Source organism: Cherax quadricarinatus, chromosome 14 (genome assembly GCF_038502225.1).
Source record: "Cherax quadricarinatus isolate ZL_2023a chromosome 14, ASM3850222v1, whole genome shotgun sequence".
Classification (NCBI taxonomy): Eukaryota; Metazoa; Arthropoda; class Malacostraca; order Decapoda; family Parastacidae; genus Cherax; species Cherax quadricarinatus.
The window spans coordinates 5,837,755-5,861,778 of record NC_091305.1 but is presented as its reverse complement, the minus strand read 5'-3'; the positions used below and the strand labels follow the sequence as shown (position 1 = coordinate 5,861,778).

The 24,024-nt window shown below is 39.1% G+C and overlaps 1 protein-coding gene across 5 annotated transcripts in view; it reads right to left on the bottom strand.

Annotated features, from left to right (window-relative positions):
- Positions 1-3,352: 3,352 nt before the first annotated feature.
- phtf (putative homeodomain transcription factor) overlaps positions 3,353-24,024 on the bottom strand; it is a 134,254-nt gene continuing 113,582 nt past the window's right edge. For 2 of the 5 annotated variants that reach the window (XM_070084802.1, XM_070084803.1), the window contains 3 exons: positions 22,835-22,980; positions 21,865-22,057; positions 16,690-18,948 (listed from right to left, as the gene is read on the bottom strand). In XM_070084802.1, coding sequence (XP_069940903.1) covers positions 18,796-18,948; positions 21,865-22,057; positions 22,835-22,980 — 492 coding nt within the window. In that variant the 3' untranslated portion in view covers positions 16,690-18,795. Of the gene's footprint in view, positions 6,602-16,689; positions 18,949-21,864; positions 22,058-22,834; positions 22,981-24,024 lie in introns of those variants that run through there. The other 3 variants (XM_070084800.1, XM_070084799.1, XM_070084801.1) reach the window with 3 other exon arrangements.

The following is a 24,024-nucleotide window of genomic DNA, read 5'->3' as shown; positions in this document are numbered from 1 at the left end:
CTGTAAATAATTAAATTCACAAGCTTCTCTAGAAAACCTGGCCTGCCTGTAAATTACTGCAAATAACAACTTCTGTGTATAGTCAGCTTGGCCTAGCCTCTGTGTAACTCTGGGCCTAGGTGTACTAACTTAACCTAACTCTGTTAAACTAGTTCCTAACTGTGGCCTAGCTATGTTAATTTTAACCTAGCTATTCCACATCACGGTTTCGAAGGACCGCTTGTGAAAATTTGTCTGGACTGCCTCCAAGTGAGTCGCCTACCCTGGCAAGCTCTGTTGACACCGAGCTCTGAGGTGGGTACCTCAGCCTCACAAGTGGCTTATAGGACAGATTTTCATAAATGATTGATGTTGCAAGAAATCTCGCCTGCATGCACGTTTAAAGGACAAACTTACTTGGTGTTGCAGCATATATCCTGATCTTCAACCTCCCTAAGCTTAGCCCCTTTGGACTTCCCCTCAGAAACCACGTGCAACCGGGAGCCTTAATTCCTGCAATATTCAATCGTTATTAGTGACCTGCCTGCACCTCAGAAATTCCTATATCCAACGGGGTGTGTATCCCCTGCAAAGAGCAACTGTGACAACTCCCACTTTATGTGTGATTCTTCATCTTTTAACTCCACGCCTCTTGACAAGACCCTCGCATTTACTTCTCTTACAACCCCATCTATAAATATGTATTGAACAACCATGGTGACATCACATATCCTTGTCTAAGGCCTACTTTTACTGGGAAATAATCTCCCTCTTTCTTACATACTCTTAACTTGAGCCTCACTATCCTCGTAAAAACTCTTCACTGCTTTCAGTAACCTACCTCCTATACCATACACCTGCAACATCTTCCACATTGCCCCCCTATCCACCCTGTCATACGCCTTTTCCAAATCCATAAATGCCACAAAAACCTTTTCAGCCTTATCTAAATACTGTTCATTTATATGTTTCACTGTAAACACCTGGTCCACACACCCCCTACCTTTCCTAAAGCCTCCTTGTTCATTTGCTATCCTATTCTCCGTCTTAATTCTTTCAGTAACTCTACCATACACTTTACCAGGATTTCTTTGTTATTTGCTTGAAACGCAGTGCAACCAAAGTTGTATACAAAGAACTAGGGGATGAAGCGAATTAAATATTTTGATAGACTGCAAAGCACTAAAGGATTCTGAGACTACTACGAATGTTGAGGTAGGTCTGGATGCAATACGGATAATTGCTATGAGAATTGCATACAGTTCGGCTGTGAAAATGCTAAAAGAGTCTAATAAATGACCCTGCACAACACTGTCCAGAAACATACACCTGTCCAGAAACATACACTGTCCAGAAACATTGCTGCAAATCCGACACTGTCAGGGGATTTAGAAACATCCATGTAAACTGCAACGGCATGAGAATGAGACCAGAAGTGGTTGAGAAAACAGGAGCCAGAACCAATTGTAGGTATTTGAGCTTTTATGCATAGCAATGGGGAAGAACAGATTCCAACTGTTGTAACGTCCCAAAGGCAAGAGAAAAGTTAGACATTAGATGAAAATATAAAGGAGGGAACTGAAGAGAAGTGATAATGAATGGGATCAGGCTTAGACAGAGTTGTAGGAGAGGCTGCAGAATGTATCTGGTCGCCATAGTCTAGTTTCAATAAAATTAGGGATGAATGTAGTCGGAGTAGTATTCAACGATGCGCCCCTCATGAAAGATGAGCAAGGCAGTAACTCTCTGGCAGACTTTCAGGAAAGAAACGAGGGGAATAAAGCACTGCCTACCTGTGGCTTGAGGGATCGTATTCAGGGCTGCAGTTAAAACCAAGAACAAAAATAGTTGTAATAGCTCATTAATTGAGGACCAAGGAGAAGGTTCTTCGCTGAAAACAGTTTAACATGATTAAATGGCCCATTTTGACCATTCAAACTGCCAACGTGGGCTACGAGGAGGTCAAGAAATTCGTGAGAAGTAGGATAGGAAAATTTTTCCTGCCATGTAAATCAGGGAGCACAGACCAGATAAAGCCGAGTGCAGTTAAGGGGTAGCAGATTGAGAAATCCATGCAAGAGAGTGTTTGAGTACGAGGGTCAAAATGAGTGGGACTACCCGTATTTAAAACATGGAGGGGAAGAGAAGTAAGAAGAGCCTGTAACTGATTGCCACAAGAGTCACAGTAAGACCCTCCCCAGAGGAAATGATGAATATTAAAATCTAATAAGAGGAGAGTAAGAGGTAGGGAAGAAATCAGAGATGCCACATCTGGAATAAATAATGGCTGAAAAAGGAAAAGATACAAAGAGCAGACTGTATACCGCTTGTTCAAGTAGATGCGGGCTTCAATTTAACGCAGTGAAGTATGAACAAAGGTCTGATGGTGTGGTATACCAGTGCATGAACGACGTGCCCTTTTATTAAAAATTCCATCGGGAAAAGGATCTGATGAATGCAATAACATATAGTCTGAGATGGGATGGATAACACCGGAGCTCAATTTAGGTTCTTGTAAACAGACACAAACAGGAAAACTGGGAAAGCAACACCTGAAGCTCACCCCAATTACCCGAGGCCTCGAATATTCCACTGTCAATAAGTCATGATTTATGAGAAAAGTATACTGGTACTATGAAGCAGTAGGTGTCTACGGAGAAAGAGGGTTAGTAAAGTCAACGTGTGGAGATAGAGGAAAACAAGTAAGTAGTGAAGGATGGGAACGCTGATAAGAAAGGAGTTGTGTAGATGGCTTAGAAAAGCGAAGAAGAGGAAGAGTGGTTGGAGGTGGATCGGTATCCATCATTGGTTTTGCCTTCTCAAATATATCTGGAGATAGCTTCAAACATTCCAGAGGACAAGGAAGTTGCAGGTAGTTTGAAATCAGAGGTAGAAGGTGGGAGGGTGAGTAAAAATCGGAGATGATGAAAGTTACTAAAGAAGGGGGGGGGGGAGGTGATGAGAAGTTAGAGTTAACTTGGGAAGAAACTTGGGAGGGAAGAGAACTGTACAAGGGTGAGGATGAACCTCCACACCTGTAAAAGAGACAGTAAGAGGTAAAGTACCAGGCATAGAGACTGGAAAGGAAAAATGTTTGGGAAGGATAAGTGAAGGAGAGATTAAAGGATATTTGAACTTTGGGGATGCCCTCAGACACGACATCTCCCCTGCCTCCAGTCTCCTCCTTGCTGCGTCATTTCTTATTACCAGTATATTCGCTTCAGATTTTCTGAGGTCTGATTCGAGGTTCAGCAGCAGGGGGGGGTGACCCCAGAACTATAGGTATAATATACCATACATGCTGTACAGCATTATATAAAATGAAAAATTTTTCTCCTGAAATATTACTAAAAGTGGACAAAAAACACTCATATACTTTGTGTTTGAGGGAGGGGTGCCATAAGCTTTATTAAAAATAAATACAGTACATCTAGTGCTGTCTGAAAATTTCTAATGAAAGTATGTTACATAACAGTTTTTTTTACTGTCAAATTAGGATGCATTTGTTCATACTAATAGTGAAGACTGGGCAAGGATGACAAGGCATCATTTGCTATAAAGTACACATACAACTGATCACACATAACACAAAGATGCAAACTGAGCTAGCTTTTTTTCTGCTCAGATTACAGGACATACACAGAGCTTATTTTAATGACAAAAATATCCATATGTAACATCATAAATACAACCATTTGAACTTATAGTGTACACTACAGAGTATAACAAAATCAATGAAATGTAAACAGCATATTGTTAAGTCAAACTGGAAAATAAAATCTGGCATTCAGAATATTCCATTCTCAATGAACTTCAGGTAATAACTTTCACAATAGACAATAAATTTAAAACCACTTTAGCAGCTGTACTTAAACAATAAATGAAATTTCTAACAGCATAATTCTGACTAGTCCAATACAGTCATCAAAAATTAATAATTACAAATGTAGTTATTTATACAAAAATATAAATTCCATATCACATTTATTATGACATTACTCTAATAAAATATTAATAAGCTTTATGAGTACATCAATACATGCGTTTTAATTTTACACACACTCCTCTCAAAGGATTTATGCACAAGGTTTGAGCTATGCAAAGCATCACAGAAGTAAAGACCAACTTAATTACACAAGATATGTTAAAGCACATTTATACTTTGATTTTCAACAAATCAATAACTTTAAAGTTTTTCCTTACTGTACTGCATCTTCTATATTACACTCCTTATCAAACTAAGCGAGGCATTACTTTACAATACTTCTCAGCACATTTTAGTAAAAGTATTATGGCTAATTATAGGTAAATTTAAGCCCCTTAATTATTTTTTTTTTAAACCTGCCTTTCCAAGTATGGCCTATACAGTACAAGATTACTCACAACAAACCAACACCTAGAACAGTTATATCCAACATACCTCATTTCAAAATGCTTGACCATAAAACAATATTTATTGATTCCTAAATGTCACTGTAAACACATACAGTACCATATATTTTCAATCTACTTGTGAGTATTGTATATAAGTACTATACTATATAATAATGTAAATTTAATGGACATGGACATACACATTTATACTGATACATTAATATACATACACATAAATACACACAGGTGTGAATGACATACCATTCAGAGTTGAGTCAGATGTATCCCTGTTTCTTGATGTAAAACTAATGAGTATAAAAATAGATGAAAATAGTAATCTGAAGAAATAACTGCAAGATTAGTCAGACAAGTGCTTTCTTGAATTCAGTCTCAGCAAGTGTAAAGTTATGAAGATTGCAAAAGAGGCCAGAATATCAGATACAAAGTATAGACTCATGGGAACAGAGGCTGCAAACTGCAGTCAAAGAGGAAGACCTAGAAGTGAGTAAAGTGACTTTATACAACACACATCAGGCCCATCTTGAGGTATACACCACAGATGGAACCCATACCTGAAAAAGCATGTTAAGAAACTGGAGGAAGTGCATAGGTACACACTAAGACTAGTTCCAGTGCTATGAGGTATGAGCTATAAGGGAAGGCTTACAGAATTTAAGGTATAATGACAATGGAGTACAGAAGACCCAGGGAAAAGAAGATAACATACAAAATGATCACAAGAATTGATAAGGTAGATAGGGATAAGCTATTTGAGAGACAGGAAACAGGTACTTGAGGTCACAAGTGGAAGTTAAAGACACAGATGAGCCACAAAGATATCAGGTAGCATTTCTAAGGGCAGTTGAGAAGGAATGGCCTCGATGAAAAAGTGGTGGGGGCAGACTCCATACAACGTTTTAATAGCAACTACAATATGGCCTACAAGGCTAGGAGTGAATCTGGCAAGCAGCAAGTTGAGAAGCAGGGTCAGGAGCTAGGACTCAAACCCCTGCAACCAGATAAGAGTAGCAATACACACAAAGACACTGACAAGAGATATTAGTAGTGTAACATCTGGCCAAGGTCAATGCCAATCTATAGAAACTAGTATATTTGATGAATTTCTGAGACATCAGCATAGCCTCAGGCCTGAAGATTTTGATTTTCATGGGGAGAAGCTAAGCCTTTGTAAAAAAAATATTGTTACCATGTGTCATTTAATTATCAATCATTTTGGAACACATTAAAAAGGACCACTAATTACTGGAAGCACTGGAATGTCCTGTCTGAAGGCAATATGTGGTGTAAATACGTATTATGCAGAGAATTCGGAGTGTGGAAATTGGGAAGAGGTGTGGAGTTACTAAAAGTACTAGTCAGAGGGCTGAAGTGGAGTTGTTTAGGTGGTTTGGTCATTTAGAGTGAATGAAACAAAGTAGAATGACTTGGAGAGTGTATAAATCTGTAGGGAAAGGAAGGCAGGATAGGGGTTGTCCCCAAAAATGTTGGAGGGAGGGGATAGAGGAGGTTTTGTGGGAGAGGGGCTTGGACTTCCAGCAAGCATGTGTGAGCGTATTAGATAGGAGTGAATGGAGACGAATGGTTTTTGGGACCTGACGAGCTGTTGGAGTGTGAGCAGGGTAATATTTTGTGAAGGGATTCAGAGAAACCGATTAGCCGGACTTGAGTCCTGGAAATGGGAAGTACAGTGCCTGCCCTTTAAAGAAGGGGTTTGGGATATTGGCAGTTTGGAGGAGCATCTAAACTATTGTATTTGAGTGCCTCTACAATGACAGTGATTATGTATAACTGATGGTGAAAGTGTTGAATGATGATGAAAGTATTTTTCTTTCTTTCTTGGGTCAACCTGCCTCGGTGGGAAATGGCCGATGTGTTAAAAAAAATATATATATGTATATAAAATCCACTTTTCCTGGGAATGAGAGCATATATAAAGTGGAGACTGTTATGCTTTTCTATATATCATGTGCAATTGTTAGGCATAACTATTCATTTATAACAAAAAATTCGAAATACGTAATCAACTGCCAGGTTTGAAGGTCGAAGCTGGGAATAAAAGAGCAAAAATAAAATAATGCACTTAACCAAGTATGTACTACTTTTATTTATGTGATGATTTAAACATGAGAGTCATTCAGCACAGAAAATGGCTGAAGTTTATCCTCCATCTGCTAACTGTGGCAGAAATACTACCCATCGTTTCTCTCAAAAGCCAGCATCATTATATCTATAAAAAAAAAAAAAATATCAAAGACAGTGGAATCTCGGTTTTCGTATGCCCTAGTTGGAGAAAATTCTCTATAAAATGTGTTTTTTGTTTATATTTTTGGGTGTCTGGAATGGATTAATTTGTTCCGTTCCAGACACCCAAAAATATTAACAAAAAATACATTTTAGAGAATTTTCTCCAACTAGGGCATACAAAAACAAAGGTTTCACTGTAGTATTAAAAATTAATTATTCACCATTAAAAATACCCAATAATAACCAACAGTCAAATGAAATTTATTTAATTCATATCTTTCTGTACAAGTGCTTAGAGTGATCATACTATAAGATTTCTGTAATTTTTCAAGTAATTTTAAGTATTTTTTAAGCAATTTCTATATTTTTCAAGTACTGTGATTGTCATTCAATTCCACTAAAAAAATTAATAATACAGCAGAGCATGGATAACTCTGCAGGTTGTATGAGGAAGTAAATTGTTTTAATTAGCTGGGCATATGGTAATTAAAATAAAATTAAGAGTAGGGTACTGCATGCCAAGACTGAAGAGCAATACTGATATTGTGAGGAGTAGCTCCATTGCCAGAGGAGCTGTCATATTTGAGTGTAAAGTGTAGTGTCAATATTACGCAGAGAATTTGAAATGTGGAGATTAGTTGGAGGGAGTAAAGGTTTTAAGAGCTAGGGGGCTGAACATCCAACAGGCTCATATTAGCAAGTTAGATCAGAGTGAGAGGATGCAGGTAGTCTTTATGATGTGGCTTGTTGTTGGAGTGTGAGCAGGGTGGGAAGTACAGTGAAAGGGTGAAGATTTTGCAGTTTAGAGGACCATTTGAACCTTACTGAAAAAAAAAAAAAACAAAAAAAAAAACAGATCCAATGTAGAGAGAGAATGTTCAGAATGTTGAAGAAAACTAAATATCAGAACCTTTAAAAAATGGTTAAGAGACATTTCATGCAGCAGCTTATGGGTGGTTTGAGTAAATGCATTGAGAATTTGTGTGTGTTTCACATAGCAATACGTTGCTGACATATGTATACACAATGAGGAATTGCAAGTGAAAAGTTGTTTTCATACTAACAAGTGATTTTAAAGCAAGTGGTGGGAAGGTTGGGAAATGCTATGTATATTATCAAAACTGAAAAGAATAAGGTCATTAATTTGGCATACACTGATGTAGATGCAGTCACAAGGGAATAGGTGTTATTGTGAGAAAGACTAAAGACAAACAAAACTTATCTAAAACAAGTTATAAATAGCCTAATGGTCCATTAGTACAAAATCTATGACTGCCTGGTTTTCAAAAATAAATTCAGATTGGTTCCACAAATTTTGCCAAGAAATTACAGAATATCAAATATAGGAGTGAGGAAGAGCCAGTTGTGAGTGTGGGGGAAGTTCGTGAGGCAGTAGGTAAAATGAAAGGGGGTAAGGCAGCCGGGATTGATGGGATAAAGATAGAAATGTTAAAAGCAGGTGGGGATATAGTTTTGGAGTGGTTGGTGCAATTATTTAATAAATGTATGGAAGAGGGTAGGGTACCTAGGGATTGGCAGAGAGCATGCATAGTTCCTTTGTATAAAGGCAAAGGGGATAAAAGAGAGTGCAAAAATTATAGGGGGATAAGTCTGTTGAGTGTACCTGGTAAAGTGTATGGTAGAGTTATAATTGAAAGAATTAAGAGTAAGACGGAGAATAGGATAGCAGATGAACAAGGAGGCTTTAGGAAAGGTAGGGGGTGTGTGGACCAGGTGTTTACAGTGAAACATATAAGTGAACAGTATTTAGATAAGGCTAAAGAGGTCTTTGTGGCATTTATGGATTTGGAAAAGGCGTATGACAGGGTGGATAGGGGGGCAATGTGGCAGATGTTGCAAGTGTATGGTGTAGGAGGTAGGTTACTGAAAGCAGTGAAGAGTTTTTACGAGGATAGTGAGGCTCAAGTTAGAGTATGTAGAAAAGAGGGAAATTTTTTCCGAGTAAAAGTAGGCCTTAGACAAGGATGTGTGATGTCACCGTGGTTGTTTAATATATTTATAGATGGGGTTGTAAGAGAAGTAAATGCGAGGGTCTTGGCAAGAGGCGTGGAGTTAAAAGATAAAGAATCACACACAGGGTGGGAGTTGTCACAGCTGCTCTTTGCTGATGACACTGTGCTCTTGGGAGATTCTGAAGAGAAGCTGCAGAGATTGGTGGATGAATTTGGTAGGGTGTGCAAAAGAAGAAAATTAAAGGTGAATACAGGAAAGAGTAAGGTTATGAGGATAACAAAAAGATTAGGTGATGAAAGATTGAATATCAGATTGGAGGGAGAGAGTATGGAGGAGGTGAACGTATTCAGATATTTGGGAGTGGACGTGTCAGCGGATGGGTCTATGAAAGATGAGGTGAATCATAGAATTGATGAGGGAAAAAGAGTGAGTGGTGCACTTAGGAGTCTGTGGAGACAGAGAACTTTGTCCTTGGAGGCAAAGAGGGGAATGTATGAGAGTATAGTTTTACCAACGCTCTTATATGGGTGTGAAGCATGGGTGATGAATGTTGCAGCGAGGAGAAGGCTGGAGGCAGTGGAGATGTCATGTCTGAGGGCAATGTGTGGTGTGAATATAATGCAGAGAATTCGTAGTTTGGAAGTTAGGAGGAGGTGCGGGATTACCAAAACTGTTGTCCAGAGGGCTGAGGAAGGGTTGTTGAGGTGGTTCGGACATGTAGAGAGAATGGAGCGAAACAGAATAACTTCAAGAGTGTATCAGTCTGTAGTGGAAGGAAGGCGGGGTAGGGGTCGGCCTAGGAAGGGTTGGAGGGAGGGGGTAAAGGAGGTTTTGTGTGCGAGGGGCTTGGACTTCCAGCAGGCATGCGTGAGCGTGTTTGATAGGAGTGAATGGAGACAAATGGTTTTTAATACTTGACGTGCTGTTGGAGTGTGAGCAAAGTAACATTTATGAAGGGATTCAGGGAAACCGGCAGGCCGGACTTGAGTCCTGGAGATGGGAAGTACAGTGCCTGCACTCTGAAGGAGGGGTGTTAATGTTGCAGTTTAAAAACTGTAGTGTAAAGCACCCTTCTGGCAAGACAGTGATGGAGTGAATGATGGTGAAAGTTTTTCTTTTTCGGGCCACCCTGCCTTGGTGGGAATCGCCCAGTGTGATAATAAAAATAAAAAAAAAATATCAAATATAGCACTGCAACTGTGTCAAAGGCCTTTTTGCTGTCCAAGAAAATGTGTGTACATGTATGTATGTATGTGCATGTGTGTGTGTGTGTGTGTGTGTGTGTGTGTGTGTGTGTGTGTGTGTGTGTGTGTGTGTGGGTGTGTGTGCATGTGTGCGTGCATGTATGTGTGCGTGCATGTGTGCTTGCATGTGTGTGCGTGTGCATGTGTGCATACATGTGTGTGCGTGTGCATGTGTGCATACATGTGTGTGCGTGCATGTGTGTATGCATGCATGTGTGTGTGCATGCATGTGTGTATGCATGCATGTGTGTATGCATGCATGTGTGTATGCGTGCATGTGTGCATGTATGTGTGTGTGCATGTACGTGTGTGTGTGTGTGCATGTACGTGTGTGTGTGCATGCACGTACGTGTGTGTGTGCATGCACGTACGTGTGTGTGTGTATTCACCTAATTGTGGTTGCACGGGTCGTTGTCATAGCCCCTGGCCTTGCCTCCTCACTGGTCGCTACTAGGTCCACTCTCTCCCTTCTCCCTGAGTTTTATCATACCTCTTCTTAAAATTATGTATGGATCCTGCCTCAACTACATCACTTTCTAGACTATTCCACTTCCTGACAACTCTATGACTGAAGAAATACTTCCTAAGATCCCTGTGACTCCTCTAAGTCTTCAGCTTCCAATTGTGACCCCTTGTTGCTGTCTCTCAACTCTAAAACATCCCATCTCTGTCCACCCTGACGACAATTCCTCTCAGTATTTTATATGTTGTTATCATGTCGTGTGTGTGTGTGTGTGTGTGTGTGTGTGTGTGTGTGTGTGTGTGTGTGTGTGTGTGTGTGTGTGTGTGTGTGTGTGTGTGTGTGTGTGTGTGTGTGTGTGTGTACTCACCTAATTGTGGTTGCAGGGGTCGAGACTCAGCTCCTGGCCCCGCCTCTTCACTGATCGCTACTGGATCCTCTCTCTCTCTGCTTCCTGAGCTTTGTCATACCTCTTCTTAAAACTATGTATGGTTCCTGCCTCCACTACTTCACTTGCTAGGCTATTCCACTTGCTGACAACTCTATTACCTGGAGTTTACCTGGAGAGAGTTTCGGGGGTCAACGCCCCCGTGGCCCGGTCTGTGACCAGGCCTCCTGGTGGATCAGAGCCTGATCAACCAGGCTGTTGCTGCTGGCTGCACGCAAACCAACATACGAGCCACAGCCCGGCTGATCAGGAACTGACTTTAGGTGCTTGTCCAGTGCCAGCTTGAAGACTGCCAGGGGTCTGTTGGTAATCCCCCTTATGTGTGCTGGGAGTCTGTTGAACAGTCTCGGGCCCCTGACACTTATTGTATGGTCTCTTAACGTGCTAGTGACACCCCTGCTTTTCATTGGGGGGATGGTGCATCGTCTGCCAAGTCTTTTGCTTTCGTAGTGAGTGATATTCGTGTGCAAGTTCGGTACTAGTCCCTCTAGGATTTTCCAGGTGTATATAATCATGTATCTCTCCCTCCTGCGTTCCAGGGAATACAGGTTTAGGAACCTCAAGCGCTCCCAGTAATTGAGGTGTTTTATCTCCGTTATGCACGCCGTGAAAGTTCTCTGTACATTTTCTAGGTCAGCAATTTCACCTGCCTTGAAAGGTGCTGTTAGTGTGCAGCAATATTCCAGCCTAGATAGAACAAGTGACCTGAAGAGTGTCATCATGGGCTTGGCCTCCCTAGTTTTGAAGGTTCTCATTATCCATCCTGTCATTTTTCTAGCAGATGCGATTGATACAATGTTATGGTCCTTGAAGGTGAGATCCTCCGACATGATCACTCCCAGGTCTTTGACGTTGGTGTTTCGCTCTATTTTGTGGCCAGAATTTGTTTTGTACTCTGATGAAGATTTAATTTCCTCATGTTTACCATATCTGAGTAATTGAAATTTCTCATCGTTGAACTTCATATTGTTTTCTGCAGCCCACTGAAAGATTTGGTTGATGTCCGCCTGGAGCCTTGCAGTGTCTGCAATGGAAGACACTGTCATGCAGATTCGGGTGTCATCTGCAAAGGAAGACACGGTGCTGTGGCTGACATCCTTGTCTATGTCGGATATGAGGATGAGGAACAAGATGGGAGCGAGTACTGTGCCTTGTGGAACAGAGCTTTTCACCGTAGCTGCCTCGGACTTTACTCTGTTGACGACTACTCTCTGTGTTCTGTTAGTGAGGAAATTATAGATCCATCGACCGACTTTTCCTGTTATTCCTTTAGCACGCATTTTGTGCGCTATTACGCCATGGTCACACTTGTCGAAGGCTTTTGCAAAGTCTGTATATATTACATCTGCATTCTTTTTGTCTTCTAGTGCATTTAGGACCTTGTCGTAGTGATCCAATAGTTGAGACAGACAGGAGCGACCTGTTCTAAACCCATGTTGCCCTGGGTTGTGTAACTGATGGGTTTCTAGATGGGTGGTGATCTTGCTTCTTAGGACCCTTTCAAAGATTTTTATGATATGGGATGTTAGTGCTATTGGTCTGTAGTTCTTTGCTGTTGCTTTACTGCCCCCTTTGTGGAGTGGGGCTATGTCTGTTGTTTTTAGTAACTGTGGGACGACCCCCGTGTCCATGCTCCCTCTCCATAGGATGGAAAAGGCTCATGATAGGGGCTTCCTGCAGTTCTTGATGAACACAGAGTTCCATGAGTCTGGCCCTGGGGCAGAGTGCATGGGCATGTCATTTATCGCCTGTTCGAAGTCATTTGGCGTCAGGATAACATCGGATAGGCTTGTGTTAATCAAATTTTGTGGCTCTCTCATAAAAAATTCATTTTGATCTTCGACTCTCAGTCTGGTTAGCGGCTTGCTAAAAACTGAGTCATATTGGGACTTGAGTAGCTCACTCATTTCCTTGCTGTCATCTGTGTAGGACCCATCTTGTTTAAGTAGGGGCCCAATACTGGACGTTGTTCTCAATTTTGATTTGGCATAGGAGAAGAAATACTTTGGGTTTCTTTTGATTTCATTTATGGCTTTTAGTTCTTCCCGCGATTCCTGACTCCTAAAGGATTCTTTTAGCTTAAGTTCGATGCTTGCTATTTCTCTGACCAGTGTCTCCCTACGCATTTCAGATATATTGACCTCTTTTAGCCGCTGTTACTCTTTTCCGTCGCCTGTAAAGGGAGCGCCTGTCTCTTTGTATTTTACATCTACTCCTCCTTTTTCTTAGAGGAATAAGCCTTGTGCATACATCGAGTGCCACCGAGTTAATCTGTTCTAGGCATAAGTTGGGGGTCTGTGTTGCTTAGTATATCTTCCCAGCTTATATCGGTTAGGACTTGGTTTACTTGGTCCCACTTTATGTTTTTGTTATTGAAGTTGAATTTGGTGAATGCTCCCTCGTGACTAGTCTCATTATGTCGGTCTGGGGCTCCACGCATACATGTCTGAACCTCAATTATGTTGTGATCTGAGTATATTGTTTTTGATATGGTGACATTTCTTATCAGATCATCATTGTTAGTGAAGATGAGGTCTAGTGTATTCTCCAGTCTAGTAGGCTCTATTATTTGCTGGTTTAAATTGAATTTTGTGCAGAGATTTAAAAGCTCGTGTGAGTGTGAGTTTTCATCAGAGCTGCCTCCTGGTGTTATTACTGCAACAATATTATTTGCTATATTCCTCCATTTTAGGTGCCTTAAGTTGAAATCCCCCAGGAGCAAGATGTTGGGTGCAGGAGCTGGAAGATTTTCCAGACAGTGGTCAATTTTTAACAGCTGTTCCTGGAATTGCTGGGATGTTGCATCAGGAGGCTTGTATACTACCACAATGACTAGGTTTTGGTTCTCGACCTTTACTGCTAAAACTTCCACTACATCATTTGAGGCATTAAGCAGTTCTGTGCAAACAAGTGACTCTGCAATGTACAGGCTGAAGAAATACTTCCTAACGTGCCTGTGACTCGTCTGAGTCTTCAGCTTCCAGTTGTGACCCCTTGTCCCTGTGTCCCCTCTCTGGAACATCCTATCTCTGTCCACCTTGTCTATTCCCCGCAGTATCTTGTATGTCGTTATCATGTCTTCCCTGACCCTTCTGTCCTCCAGTGTCGTCAGTCCGATTTCCCTTAACCTTTCCTCGTACGACATTCCCTTGAGCTCTGGGACTAGCCTTGTTGCAAACCTTTGTACTTTCTCTAACTTCTTGACGTGCTTGACCAGGTGTGCACGTAATATTATGCCTAATAAGCTAAACTGGTGAAACAAACTGAACTTCCATAAAAATGTAGTTTTGAAAATTATGTATTATTACAGCAGAAGGTGTGAAGTACAGAGCCTTCACTCTGAAGGAGGGGTGGAGATACTGCAGACAGGAGGATTATACGAATTGTGATGTCTGTGTACTGCATGTCCCCTACTGAATGAGTTATTGTAAATGGTTTTGTGTGTTTCCTCTTTTGGGTAACTTGCCTTGGTGGGAGATGGCTGGTGTTAAAAATTTTTTTTATGTACAGTGGTACCTCGAGTTTCGAACAACTCCCAACCCGAACAATTATGTAAGTGTATTTTTGTAAGTGCTTTTGTAAGTGTATTTTTTGGGGTCTGAAATGGACTAATCTAATTTACATTATTCCTTACGGGAACAAATCTGTTTGGCATCGGCCCTCAAACAGCCTTCTGGAACGAATTTAAGTTCAAAACTCGAGGTACCACTGTATTAAGAAAATATATAGTATGTATTTTTTGATGTTTTGATTGACTTTCTTACTTATTGCAATGACAAATTTTCACACTCATCAGGCAACATGATGCTTGCCAAATAAGCAATTTCAGTAAATTCTGACAAGAAAGCAAGACATACAGTGCACGTCATAAAAGTAGGTAGTGTGGAAAGCACCCAACATAATTTAATTTCCAAAGTAATACCATACCCAGGATCATTTGTCGAAAGACAAAATTATACTGGAATGGCAACTTGAAGCATAATGTCTTTAGATTTTATAAGTCACTGACATGAGGGACACTTTGCAGAGATCATTGGATTACATAATGCATGCCATCAAATAAAGAAAATAGTAGAAGGCAGTGATGTTTAAGTGTCCAGTGAGGACCTAGTTGCATCAGGTCCTTGAGGACAGTGTTCATGACATGCCCACATCAAAAGAACATGCAGGGAAGCCTAGAAATAAATCCCCATTAACATTAACTGTAATAACATACCTAGAGTTAGTGTGTTATCATTTGCTCGAATCTTTCAGGGTGGTGCAAATTTTTCAAGAAAACAGTGCTCCTTGCCACACCACAAAATATGTTGTTCAATGGCTTTGTGACTGAGGTACCCTTCATCTATGTCTGACCAAGACACTTACTGGACATGAACCCCAATGACAACGTCTGGGCTAAGATAGAGATCTCTACTAAGGAAAAGATATCAGCCTACTCCCATGCTTACAGGATGTCATCCACGAGTCGTGGAGCGATTTACCCCATGAAACCCTAGAGAATGTGTGTTATTCACTTCCTAGAAAAGTGATTAATAGTATCCATGGTAATAATATTATGTTAAGCCTGATGGTTCTGTGGTTATTTATCACTGAAGCAGCTGACTGGAAGGGTTGCCAAATGAAATTTTCAAATAGCACTAGACTCTTGCCTAAAATAGCTAAATGTGAAACGGTGCTAATAGTGTTAGCCCTATGTCACGTTAATAACACATCATGCATTACTCTCACTCACCAGTATACAGGTGATTATTCTATATCTGTTTAATCCCAATCAACCATCTCTTCCTCAGTGTGTGTAGCTGTTTCTTGCTGTGACTGGCCGTGTTCTCTTTCTACTCACAGTCTCAATACATGAAAGCTGATGTGTCCATGGCTAGGACTGCATATTGATTTATGATGGTTTTTTCATGCGTTTTAAAAATATTTCAACATTTGTGTTAAGTTTATTGATTTTACTATTTAATAACAGTACATTTATACTACTGCAACACAACCAAAACAAACCTACAGTGTGCATAGGTTGTGTATTACTGTTGTATACCAGCATGTATGTGTAGTTATTTGAACCCCTTTTAGTATACTGCAATATTACTTTTGCTTTTTATGTCTGATAATGTTCCCTTAACCCTTCTCTTGTATAAATTACTAAATTTAAAATTAAAAACTTTTGTTTATCTTTTTAGGTCACCCTGCCTTGGTGGGATTTGGCTAGCGAGTTGAAAAAAAAAAAACGACATTGTCTTAATATCAGGAACATTTGAAGCGAGTAAAAATATTATTACCAGGTGGTTTGATGGTAAAAACATGAATTAGCCTACTGATACTACCTGTAGTCCATCCAGCTCTATGGCCTGGTGTACCTTAGCCTACCGCTGCTAAGCGTCAACAAATGTTTACGATTATGGCTATTTGTTATTTATTCATTATTTATACAAAATAGTTTATACAACTCATTATTGGTTCAGTAAACCATACCCCCGGCCGGGATTGAACCCGCGGTCATAGAGTCTCAAAACTCCAGCCCGTCGTGTTAGCCACTAGACCAGCTAGCCACAATAAGATTCATGCAACTAGGTATATTTCTACACCATAGGAAAGTTAGCACAGGCACCTCTGTGACCACACATGCAAGTTTTTACAGACGAATCTCCAGCTAGCGTGGCCGTGACGAACTCTAGCTCAAGTCCCTTCACTGCCGTCAACATGACTCAAGAAATCGTAATGACACGATTGCAAATAAACCATACCCCCGGCCGGGATTGAACCCGCGGTCATAGTCTCAAAACTCCAGCCCGTCGTGTTAGCCACTAGACCAGCTAGCCACAATAAGATTCATCCAACTAGGTATATTTCTACACCATAGTGGCTAACGCGACGGGCTGGAGTTTTGAGAGACTGTGACCGCGGGTTCAATCCCGGCCGGGGGTATGGTTTATTTGCAATCGTGTCATTACGATTTCTTGAGTCATGTTGACGGCAGTGAAGGGACTTGAGCTAGAGTTCGTCACGGCCACGCTAGCTGGAGATTCGTCTGTAAAAACTTGCATTTGTGGTCACAGAGGTGCCTGTGCTAACTTTCCTATGGTGTAGAAATATACCTAGTTGGATGAATCTTATTGTGGATAGCTGGTCTAGTGGCTAACGCGACGGGCTGGAGTTTTGATACTATGACCGCGGGTTCAATCCCGGCCGGGGGTATGGTTTATTTGCAATCGTGTCATTACGATTTCTTGAGTCATTGGTTCAGTATCAAAACACTTCTCTAGGCTTAGGCTGAGGCCTATGAACAATGTAACCTTTGGCCTCCAAGATGCTGGGTAAATTTTCGAGACTTAAAACAGTGTCTTCAATGCCATGAAATATAGTAAGTACACAATTAAACCAGTTAGAGAAGTATACATACAGAGCTGTGACTAGAATAAAACCGATATGCTCTATGATGTGACAATAAGAAAGACACATCTTCAGAATCTGACTAAAGTCATCACAGTTTCAATTAACACATAACAGAGACTAAAAACAAACCTATAATGAGAAAGTCTGAAAGCATGTTGCTTATTACTAAATTAACAAATAATTAAAATGTGGTTGAATTTCATTAGAATCTTAAAATTGATTTCCTACACCAACACAAAATCATTAAATTATTATTAAATGTTTGCACACAATATAAGCATTCAAATATATAAAAACTATTAAAGAATTCCAACAATGTACACCATAAAGCAGCTCAAAAAACTATGGTATAATTTTTTAATACCAGGAATCAAGCACTACACAGACTTCATGCAACTTTCTGCTTGCATTGCTTGAAAAATCGTGATACTGTTTCTGGACAGATGAGGTCCTGCTATATTTTATTCTTCATTTTTACACCGAAATATTTGTCTGCATCAGTCAAAAATGGTATTATAATCGTGGAGGCACACTAAACCTGTAAGGGTTATACAGCACCTGAGGGAATGGTAGGCAATCAGATTCAACCCTAGTTAGATCCAATTCCTTGGATTACAAGTTCTTCACTGGTATCAAGACACTTCTCTTGCTTAGGTCAAAGGGTATTCTTATTAACTGATATTCTCAGTTAATAAGAGGTGCTACAGTATAGTATGGCAGCCTTCCCTTTCAATCATTCTCAGGACACAACACAGTCAACACCTTATCTGTTGCTGTCTTCCTGAATATAATCACCAACATTAAGAAAGGGAGTAGAACAATACTTCTGATCAACCACTGCTGTATAACTAGAATGTAATGTAATGTACAAAAAATATCTTGTAAACTTGGCCATTTCAAAACAGGGAGCATGGGATTAGTGCACTGGAAAAGCTGCAGCAAAAAAAAAAAAAAGCCATCTCTGATTAATGTAATTGTTTTCCTGGTAAAGGGACACAAACATAATTTGATTAATTTTTTCAAATCATTATTTTTAGTTGATAGGTGTGCAGATAAATGAGGTCCTACTGTACATAAATAAGTTTACTGAGTAATTAAATCAATTATTTTGAATTCATCATTTACTTTAATAGTTTCAGTAGGAACTATTCATTAACTTATTATTGAACTCCTGCAAAACCCAGTGCAAACATGAACATTACATTTAACATATTTTGTAGCAATAAAGTTAACATTGAAAGTAAGATAACACAACACGTACCATGCACTGATCTTAAGCTATGATCATCACAAAATAAAATATGTATGTAGCTTATGGACTGAGTATTATTCAGTTGAAAATTGTAAAAACAGTTCTCTTTATTTCATCTAGAGTAATTTAAATCCATTATAGTTCACACCAAGTGTATAAACTGCATTTACAAAGATGATTTATATTTAATAATGCAGTTGAATCACAAATGCCCATGATTTATGATTTGCAGAAAAAAACATAGTGAAATTTGTAACTGCCATAGTTTTTTCTGAAAACCTAATTATATTCATTCAACTCCATCTAAAAGTCCAAAAATAATTATATTCATTCCAGTCCTTGTAAGAGACCGAGGCTAAAGTAAAGTATAGATCTATACTTACATCTAAACATTCGATAAACTTCACTCTTTGAACTTGATTTTATGCAACTTAAGCTTAAAGCCAAGTAGATCCGAAAGAACACCAGAGCATGCTGAGAGGACAACAAGACGTGTTATATTGTAGAGGAGAGGATTGGCCGACAGCCCAGAAATCTTGAAGGGACTCTCCAATTCCTGTTGAGTACACAATAATGTATTTTAAATCTCTCTAATTTCACATCAGTGTGAAAATAAGTGATAGAAAACCACTGTTAACAAAGACCAGCAAACAGTATCATCAAGTCCTGTCACATGACCTCTTCAACTGGAGTACCTTTCTCACTCCAGGTGAAGAGGTCATGTGATATGGTATAGTGACACTGGTTTATTGTCTTTGCTAACAGTGGTTTTCAGTCACATACTGTATATTAACCCTTTGACTGTTTCAGTCGTATATACACCTACCATCCGACTTACGACCGAGTTCGGTTCCGAGAAACCGGTCGTAAGTCGAACTTTACTACTGAATATCAACAAAACATTTTTGTAATGACTTTATTTTATTGTTTTATTTTGGTATTTCATGTTTTACTTTACTTTTTATGTTGTTAGTACTGCATTTTATACTGTAAGGTTTAGGATAAACACTGTGTACAACACAAATAGTTGTTTATTTCCTAGAAATTTGGCATAAAAAACATGGTTGTAAGTCGAGTGGTCGAAAGTCGGATGGTAGGTGTATACGTCTTACGAACCAATGTGTTTGACGTATATATACTCAAAAATTCTAGCGTCTTCAAATCAAGTAGGAGAAAGCTGGTAGGCCCACATGTGAGAGAATGGGTCTGTGTGGTCAGTGTGCACTGTATAAAAGAAATCCTGCAGCACGCAGTGCTTAATGAGAAAAAAAAAAACTCCTACCGTGTTTTTGGATTAAAATGCCGATTTTGAGGTGTATTTTCGTATAGTTTTTATGATTATATTCTCGTTTTCGTAGTCACATTTCACAGAAGGGAAAACATATTATAGAAATAGATGTGATTTTGATTGGTTTTACTATGAAAAGAACCTTGAAATGGAGCTCAAAGAAGGAGAAATGTTTGATTTTTGCCAATGTTCAAGAGTAAACAAATGATGTCACTGTCCAATAAGTGTCCAACTAGCCATTCTAATGTGCAGTCATGAATGGGTTGACATTATTTATACAATTATTACAATATTACAGTAGTCTGCATAACAGTAAATCTTCTATTTTTTGTTTGAATAAAAATTCAAATAAAAAGCAAGAGTAATATCAGAGGGGCCTGGAGATGTGACTGATGAACAAAGAAAATTTTATTTTAGAGCCAGGAATGTCTGCACTGTTCATTTTGGATCCTATTTTGACCACTTTATTAGGTAGTTGAAATCGGTAAATGGGCAGTTTCTTGTACTCAATCGATAGAACAAATGTACAGTGGACCCCCGCATAACGATCACCTCTGAATGCGACCAATTATGTAAGTGTATTTATGTAAGTGCGTTTGTATGTGTATGTTTGGGGGTCTGAAATGGACTAATCTACTTCACAATATTCCTTATGGGAACAAATTCGGTCAGTACTGGCACCTGAACATACTTCTGGAGAGAAAAAATATCGTTAACCAGGGGTCCACTGTAGTTCTAAAGAAATAGTTATGAGTTTGGTCGACTGGAACAATGGAATTAGCCGATAATAGGGCTCAAAGTGGGTGAAATCGCTGATTCGTAAATATTGCTGAGGTCGCTAACTTTGCGAGAGCATAATTCTGCAAGTTTTCCATCAAATTTCATACTTTTGGTGTCATTACCATTTCAAAGAAATTTTTTTTTTTTTTCAAATATTTTGCGACACCAGGAGACACCTCAGGATTTGGGGTTGCAACAGTCAGAGTTAAATATTACATGCATACTATCCTTTGTAAAAAAAAGAATTTCTTTCTATAGTGTTTAAAGTGAAGGTGTGAAGCAAATACACCTACCATCCGACTTACGACCTGCTCGACTTACGACCACTCGACTTACGACAGTGTTTTTTTATGCCAAATTTCTGGGAAATAAACAACTATTTGTGTTGTACACAGTGTTTATCATAAACCTTACAGTATAAAATACAGTACTAACAGCATAAAAAGTAAAGTAAAACATGAAATAGCAAAATAAAACAATAAAATAGTCATTACAAAAATGTGATGGTGATATTCAGTAGTAAAGTTCAACTTGCGTCCATTTCGACTTGCAACCGGTTTCTCGGAACCAAACTCGGTTGTAAGTCGGATGGTAGGTGTACATTATTGTACAATGCATCAATGACTGGCTCAAAGGAGCAATTATTGTAAAGAATTTTTTAATAGAAATCACAGACAATTCCAAGTACAGTGGACATTCATAATTTGTGTGGGTCGTGTTCATTTATAAAAACTGCACTCTTAATGATTTCCGCAACTCCAAGTGAAAAATATATGGTGAAAATTAGGGCTGTGCTCCTCAGAATGCCCCCCCCCTCCAAAAAAAAAAAGAAAAATCTTTACTATCACAATTCTTTGGAAAATAATACTTTTTCCTACCTAATTTGGTTGATGAGAATGCTCTGTGAAATACCTGAACTCTAGTGAGTTTCAAAAATTGAAAAAGAAGAGTACATGTGGCTTAAAAATAGTTACATTAATACTACACAGCATTTGGTATTGCCTTCAAGTTGGGTTGGTGATACTTAACATCCTACAGTGAATGGAGAGAGTGGCTATGGTCCTACTATGCCCAGGTTAAACCTTTGTTTCCTTGTGCCATCTCCATGACATATGCACCACCCTCCAGTATCTCAATTTATCATGGCATCCAAACGAAGTACAGACAACACTTGTGAAGCATCACCTGCACTTCATTTGGATGCCATGGTATACAAGCGGGCCCAGTTTTACAGCATTTCACTTTACAGCGTTTTGCTAATATACATATTCTTCATTTATTCAGACTTCCCACAATAAATATATTCACCAATCACTATAAGCTAAGAATGAAAATATTTTAAGGTAGGTAATATTTATCATTATTTTTATTAATATCTATCACAAAAATAGAGCTGAGACTAACCTTCAGAAGCACAGAAACAAGTTTAAGAACATTGTTGGCAAGTGTAAGTTCATCTTTCTTCTGTGGTTTCTGCTCCATGTGTAGATACATATTGATCTGCTCTGTGATAAGAACAGAGAGACTAGAGTATTTCTTGTTGATCATGGCACCCAACGTCATGAATCGAATTAGGTAGATACCAATTGCAAAACACCTGCAATATTACATGAAAGGATTATTCCTTTTACAATTTTGTCATAAACAGAAGTTAGTGCCATTTTTAAATCATTTATCCACAGTAAAACTACTAAGGACGATACATGTAATGGTATCCCAATCCTCACCTGAAGGTTTCTTTCTTTAATTACATCACATCACTGTACCAATTATCTCCTAACCTCTCCATTTAGCAGTCTCCTGTTCTGATCATAGAGTTAGGAAGCTTAATTTAATAGAATGTTGAAAAAGAAAAAAGAATTTGCAAGACTGCCTTCTCTTGTAAGATCTAAACATCCCCATTTCTTTCCAACTTTCCATTAGCCACACCACTACCCAGCCTTATCTCCCTAAAAAAACAGTTCTCATTCATAAGATGATACAATGTTTTTGTCAATATTCAGGCAGTAAATAAAAAAAATGCTTCCAGGCAACATGAGCTAAAAATGTCTCTCTTCTTTACTTTACTGAACTCTTGTCATACCCTTCTGTACATTTTAAAAATATCTTGCACAATACTGACTGCTTCCCCAGTTTCCTAGGATTCAAGTATTGGTGATTCATCCCACAATGACCTCCTTCCCATTCTTGACCTTAACACTGCCCTTCAAGATTATTTTTTTAATATTCCCATAGTTTGTGCCTTTTTATCTTTTCATTGTGGCTGTCTTTCTCACTCTGAAAAGCTCCTAGAGGTAACATGGCATGAAAGACAAATACGTACTTCACTTCTGCATTCAAATCACTTTATAGTACAGATAATATTGTCACTCACCAAAAGAATAATTCATAGGTGTATAATGAATGATGAGTCTTTTCATCTTCCTTCAACAATTCAAAGCAGAGATATGACACAAGCAAGAGAGTAATAATGAATGTTGCAGACACAATAACGTCAACTGATCGCTGGGGTCCCCGTTTCTGTCAAATTTAAAAAAGGGAGAAGCCATTTTAGAAAAAGTGAAATTATTATTATTTATTTTTAATTTTTTTTATTAACACAGGCATTGTACTGTCTCATTGCCAGAGGACTTGGCTACGGCTATAACATCAGATTGCAGGTAAAAATAACCGGTTTCCCTGAATCCCTTCATAAATGTTACTCTGCTCACACTCCAACAGCACGTCAAGTATTAAAAGCCATTTGTCTCCATTCACTCCTACCAAATACGCTCATGCATGCTTCCTGAAAGTCCAAGCCCCTCACACACAAAACCTCCTTTACCCCCTCCCTCCACCCTTTCCTAGGCCGACCCCTACCCTGCCTTCCCTCCACTACAGATTTATACACTCTCGAAGTCATTCTGTTTTGTTCCATCCTCTCTACATGCATGAACCACCTCAACAACCCCTCCTCAGCCCTCTGGATAATAGTTTTGGTAATCTCGCACCTTCTCCTAATTTCTAAACTATTATTATTATTATAATAATTTTTGCTATAACTATTATAATATAATTATTTTTATTTTTTTTTTAACAAGTCGGCCGTCTCCCACCGAGGCAGGGTGACCCAAAAAGAAAAAATACTTTCATCATCATTCAACACTTTCACCTCACTCACACATAATCACTGTTTTTGCAGAGGTGCTCAGAATACAACAGTTTAGAAGCATATACATATAAAGATACACAACATATCTCTTTAAACTGCCAATATCCCAAACCCCTCCTTTAAAGTGCAGGCATTGTACTTCTCATTTCCAGGACTCGGGTCCGGCTATATAAAAATAACCGGTTTCCCTGAATCCCTTCACTAAATATTACCCTGCTCACACTCCAACAGCTCGTCAGGTCCCAAATACCATAATTATGTCCACTTTCACTCATGCAATAAATTATGCTTCCTTCTACAATGCAGAAGTCATTATATACTATTAAAGTTGTCTACATTTATGTACTTTATTATTTATATTACAAATATTCAGGCAATGTAGACAAATCATTACTGATTATTATTATTATTTG